The sequence below is a fragment of the Babylonia areolata genome, chromosome 23, assembly GCF_041734735.1.
Source record: "Babylonia areolata isolate BAREFJ2019XMU chromosome 23, ASM4173473v1, whole genome shotgun sequence".
In the NCBI taxonomy this organism is placed as follows: domain Eukaryota; kingdom Metazoa; phylum Mollusca; class Gastropoda; order Neogastropoda; family Buccinidae; genus Babylonia; species Babylonia areolata.
The window spans coordinates 32,116,436-32,122,435 of NC_134898.1; the positions used below are offsets into that span (position 1 = coordinate 32,116,436).

The following is a 6,000-nucleotide window of genomic DNA, read 5'->3' on the forward strand; positions in this document are numbered from 1 at the left end:
TAATCTTTTTTTTTTCTTTTTCTTTTCCATATTTAGATATTAATTTACTTCTTTTTTTTCTCAAGGCCTGACTAAGTGCATTGGGTTATGCTGTTGGTCAGTCATCTGCTTGGCAGATGTGGTGTAGAGTATATGGATTTGTCCGAACGCAGTGACGCATCCTTGAGCTGCTGATACTGATACTGTGTTCATGTCTTCACCTGACACACAGCACACATTGTGTTAACCTGACATATAGCACACAATGTGTTTATGTCTTCACCTGACATACAGCACACAATGTGTTCATATCTTCACCTGACATACAGCAAACATCATGTTCATATCTTCACCTGATATACAGCAAACATGTTCATAGTTCATATCTTCACCTGACCTATAGTAAACATTGTGTTCATATCTTCACCTAACATTCACCAAACACGGTGTTTGGTGTCATATACTGTACCATGTCAAACTGATGCAAACTAGGCCTATCGGTTTGCTCTGCTTGGCCAAATTTTGCGCGGCTAACAGTGAAAAGATGACCTGTCTTGCCCGGTCCGCTCTTAGCCAATCAAATGCCTCTAAAAGCTATAAGAGCTGAATCATTCCTTTGGCCAAGGCTCTCCACGCCATCTTGTCAGGTTTACGCTCTTGTGTTCACCTGACATACAGCACATGTTGTGTTCATGTCTTCACCTGACATACAACACACATAGTGTTCACGTCTTCACCTGACATACAGCACACATAGTGTTCCTTCACCTGACACACAGCACATGTTGTGTTCATGTCTTCACCTGACATACAGCACACATAGTGTTCACGTCTTCACCTGACATACAGCACACATAGTGTTCACGTCTTCACCTGACATACAGCACACATAGTGTTCACATCTTCACCTGAGATACACCATACATAATGTTCACATCTTCATCTGAGATACACCACACATAGTGTTCATGTCTTCACCTGACATACAGCACACATAGTGTTCACATCTTCACCTGACATACAGCACACATAGTGTTCACATCTTCACCTGACATACACCACACATAGTGTTCACGTCTTCACCTGACATACAGCACACAGTGTTCACGTCTTCACCTGACATACAGCACACATAGTGTTCATGTCTTCACCTGCCATACACCACACATAATGTTCACATCTTCATCTGAGATACACCACACATAGTGTTCACATCTTCACCTGACATACAGCACACATAGTGTTCACGTCTTCACCTGACATACAGCACACATAGTGTTCACGTCTTCACCTGAGATACAGCACACATAGTGTTCACGTCTTCACCTGACATACACCACACATAGTGTTCATGTCTTCACCTGCCATACACCACACATAATGTTCACATCTTCACCTGAGATACACAGCACATGTTGTGTTCACATCTTCACCTGACATACACCACACATAGTGTTCACGTCTTCACCTGACATACACCACACATAGTGTTCACGTCTTCACCTGACATACAGCACACATAATGTTCATGTCTTCACCTGACAAACAGCACACATAATATTCATGTCTTCACCTGACATACAGCACACATAATGTTCATGTCTTCACCTGACATACAGCACACATAGTGTTCACGTCTTCACCTGACATACAGCACACATAGTGTTCACGTCTTCACCTGACATACACCACACATAGTGTTCACGTCTTCACCTGACATACACCACACATAGTGTTCACGTCTTCACCTGACATACAGCACACATAGTGTTCACATCTTCACCTGACATACACCACACATAGTGTTCACGTCTTCACCTGACATACACCACACATAGTGTTCACGTCTTCACCTGACATACACCACACATAGTGTTCACATCTTCACCTGACATACACCACACATAGTGTTCACGTCTTCACCTGACATACACCACACATAGTGTTCACGTCTTCACCTGAGATACACCACACATAGTGTTCACATCTTCACCTGACATACAGCACACATAGTGTTCACGTCTTCACCTGACATACACCACACATAGTGTTCACATCTTCACCTGAGATACAGCACACATAGTGTTCACATCTTCACCTGACATACACCACACATAGTGTTCACGTCTTCACCTGACATACAGCACACATAGTGTTCACATCTTCACCTGACATACAGCACACATAGCATTCACAACTTCACCTAACGATACAAATCTTTTGTTTTTATTTTTTGTTGTTTCTTGGGTGTTATTTTGGAAGAGAAGGGAAAAGGAGAGTGTGTGTGTATATAGTCTAAATACAAAAATAATGACAAACACTGCATTTTTTTCCTTCCTTTTTTTCCTCTCAAACTCAAAAGAACAAGGAAATCTCAATGAACACTGACCATACAAAAAAATAGTGGCTATTTCTGTGATTGAAGAGCAAACTCCCTATACATTAGACAGGAAGTTAAACCAGTGAACAGTTTTGCAAGCTGTTATTTATTTATTTATTTATTTGATAAACAACACACTCAGGTTGCCAACTACATTACTACGCTGTGACAAATTGTGCAACAGCTGAAGAGGTTAGAGCACTGGACTTAATTCTCAGTGACAAGGGTTCATTCCTGGTGTCAGCCCATTGTGGACTGAAGTTGGAAACTTTTTTTTTTCCCCAATCTCCCAAGTCACCACATGTGCTTGTGCATTAATCCCCTTTCCATGTATACATGCAGAAGATTCACTCACATCAAAAGATCCCATAATGTGAGTCAACACTTGGTGGGTTACAAACACACACCTTCCTATGTCAAGCACTAGACACAGGGGATATGAATTCAATACCCTGATAGGATAAAACCAGCTACAGGACTTAACCTTAGTTGTCACTGCAGCCCCCCCCCCGCCCCCCCCCACCACCAACCCCCCGTCTCCCCACCCCACCTCCAACCCCCACACCCCTTACCTTACACTCCCTGAGGTCAGCCGCCACGTGTGCTGTGCGTGTGACGTCAGTGACGGCGTCAGGGCTGCCTGCCGCGATCTGCTGCTGCGCCGCCAGACTGGTGATGATGCCCTTGCTGCGCAGCTCCGTCTCCTTCTGCTCCAGCTGGGATCTGGACCAGACCACAACCACTGTCACGTCTACACCTGCTCTATTCTCCACTTTTAGTTGTTTTTTTGTTGTTTTTTTTGACTCACTTGTGCAAGCGATGTGAATCTATTATAGTCTATAACCCAGTGTTCGGTTCTCTGTGTGTGTGTGTCTGTGGTAAACATTGCCATTTTCTCTGGTATTACTTTGTCAGATGACACCAAATTCGGCATAAAAATAGAAAAAACTCAGCTCTTTCCACTCATTCTGATTATAACATTGTCATTTTCTCTGGTATTACTTTGTCAGATGACACCAAATTCGGCATAAAAATAGAAAAAACTCAGCTCTTTCCACTCATTCTGATTATAACATTGTCATTTTCTCTGGTATTACTTTGTCAGATGACACCAAATTCGGCATAAAAATAGAAAAAAACTCAGCTCTTTCCACTCATTCTGATTATGATGACAATGCACCTCTGGTTTGAGCACAAACAAATGAAAAAATGAAGCCAGAATATCTGCACCCAAAAAATTACCGTTACATTTATATTTCTTATTTACAAAATCTGGCATTTGACTTCACATAGTGACATATTGATTAGTAGCAGTCGTTTTTAACACTTGTTGTTCAAATAGGAATGCTGTTTGTTCAGTATGAAAGTTACATTGCTAAATGCATCTCTTTGAAGCAGCCTACTTAAGGGAAATAATTCTTTTTAATTTTTTACACTGGGAATTAATTGACTTTTTAAAAACTGATCTCTCCAATCTAAAACTTTCAAAATCATGACTTAGTACAAAGAAAGGCTCTTGTGTTTTACACTCAGTGTGAAGGTCTTTCACCGAGTACATTCGCCCACATGGTCTTTTTTCAGAAAATACAACAATCAACAGCATACACCTATTCATAATGATGAGCAAGTGCGCAGCTTCAGAGGCCGCCATCTTTTTTCCTTCAGCATCCTCGTTTCAGAATCCAGCAGTCAATTGATGACAGCACATGACTGAAAGGAGGCGAAGGAGGCCACAAAAATTTTTATTATTATTAATGCTTATTCAGAGAAAGATTTGTGCATGTAACATCACTTTTCAGATTTATTTTTGTTGCGGAAAATACCACTGTCATGTCTACATCTGAGGTTTTCTCCGCTCTCAGTGACTGTTTTTGACTCACTTGTGTAAACAAAGTGCGTCTATGTTTTAACCCGGTGTTCGGTTGTCTGTGTGCGTGCGTGCGTGCGTGTGTGTGTGTGTGTGTGTGTCCGTGGTAAACTTTAACATTGACATTTTCTCTGCAAATACTTTGTCAGTTGACACCAAATTAGGCATAAAAATAGGAAAAATACAGTTGTTTCCAGTCATCTTGTTTAAAACAATATTGCACCTCTGGGATGGGCACAAAAAAAAAAAAAAAAAAAAAAATGAAGCCTAACACACACACCTGACAGAAGTCATCTCGGCGTTGAGCCGCTGGTTCTCCTTGAACATGGCCTCCTCAGTGGCCTTGGCGGCCTTCTCCTTGGCGCGGATCTCCTCGTACAGCCGCTTGTTCTCCGCCTGGAAGCGGGCCAGCAGCTCCTCCTGCTCCTTGCACTCCTTCTCCAGACGGGCAACCTGCTCCCTGGACGGCGTCTCCCCCCCGAGGGCTACCCCCACTCCTCTGCTGCTGCCCCCATCCCCACTGCCCTGGGTCTCCACGTCCTTCAGCTGGAAGGGTGGACAAACGTGAAGTCTTTTTTTTTATTGATAGGAATTTCATATTTGTGCAAATTTACACATAAAGATGTGAGAACTGAATTTGATTTAGTCAGCATTTCACACCCTACCAGCCCCTGCAGCTGCTGCCTGCATCACCGCTGCCCTTCACCCCTGTCTGGGCGTCCACGTCTTTCAGCTGAAATGGTAGACAAACAAAAGTCTTTAAAAAAAATTTTTTTCTTAAAGGAATTAGTGCAAATTTAAACATAAAGAGATAAAACCCATGGTAAGAATTGAATCTGCATTAGACAGCTGCAGCATCTCGCACCCCACAGGCCCCCCACTGATGTCCTCATCCCTACTGCCCTTCACCCCTGTCTGGGTACCAACGTCTTTCAGATGGCAGGTGGAAAAACAGAAAAGTCTTTTTAAAGGAATCTTGTAAATTCATGCACAAAGATGTAAAAACTCATGGTTGGAATTTATCTAAATTTTGATTTATGATTAAATGAAGTTTGAATGAACGGATGAACATAAGAACAAAGAGAAAATGGCATCTGCCAAAGTAATGGATTCTTCAAGCAAGAACAGGGATCTCTGAACAGGACATACTTCTGATTTATAAATTAGTCCTGTACTTACTTTTAGAATGTTTGAATTTGGAAAAAAAACAACAACCAACTATTCAAAAAATTATCTCAGAGCATTTATCTAAGCATACACTGAAATATAGAATATTGAACCATCTGTTGCTTATAAAGACAGGACTGCATGCATGGTGCTGAAAGAAATAAAAGACAGACTACACTGAATGTGGTTGGAATGATCTTATTGATGAGTTTCATTATATTTCAATATTAATTTTTTCAGACATAACAGAAAATATATGCCAAAGCCACATTATAACACAAACCCAAACTGTTTTGAAGTTCACTTGTCTGTTCATGACAAAAAGTAAGACAACTTTGATATCAAGCAAAATATTTGAAATATTTCTTATCTACTTGGCTAGGTTTTTCTACACCTTTTATCATTTAGAACAGTTTATCTTAAATGATTTTCTGTTCAGATAATAAGAAACTCCCGCATTATTTCACTTAGCCTGCAAGTTCGTTGTGTACTGTGCAACTTTGCCACACACAGTCACCATGTATTGTCTGTTTTTTTGTTGTTTTGTTATTTCAATGTGCCCCATGAGGTCTTTTACAAATAAACCTTGACTTGACTTGTTAAAGCA

General features: G+C 41.1%; 1 protein-coding gene across 1 annotated transcript in view; it reads right to left on the minus strand.

Annotated features, from left to right (window-relative positions):
- The window catches only part of LOC143297848 (centrosomal protein of 162 kDa-like), a 70,239-nt gene that overhangs the window by 20,710 nt on the left and 43,529 nt on the right, over positions 1-6,000 (minus strand). Inside the window, exons 18-19 of the mRNA XM_076610369.1 lie at positions 4,507-4,772; positions 2,932-3,082 (exon numbers count right to left, since the gene is read on the minus strand). Coding sequence (XP_076466484.1) covers positions 2,932-3,082; positions 4,507-4,772 — 417 coding nt within the window. The remainder of the gene's footprint in view (positions 1-2,931; positions 3,083-4,506; positions 4,773-6,000) is intronic.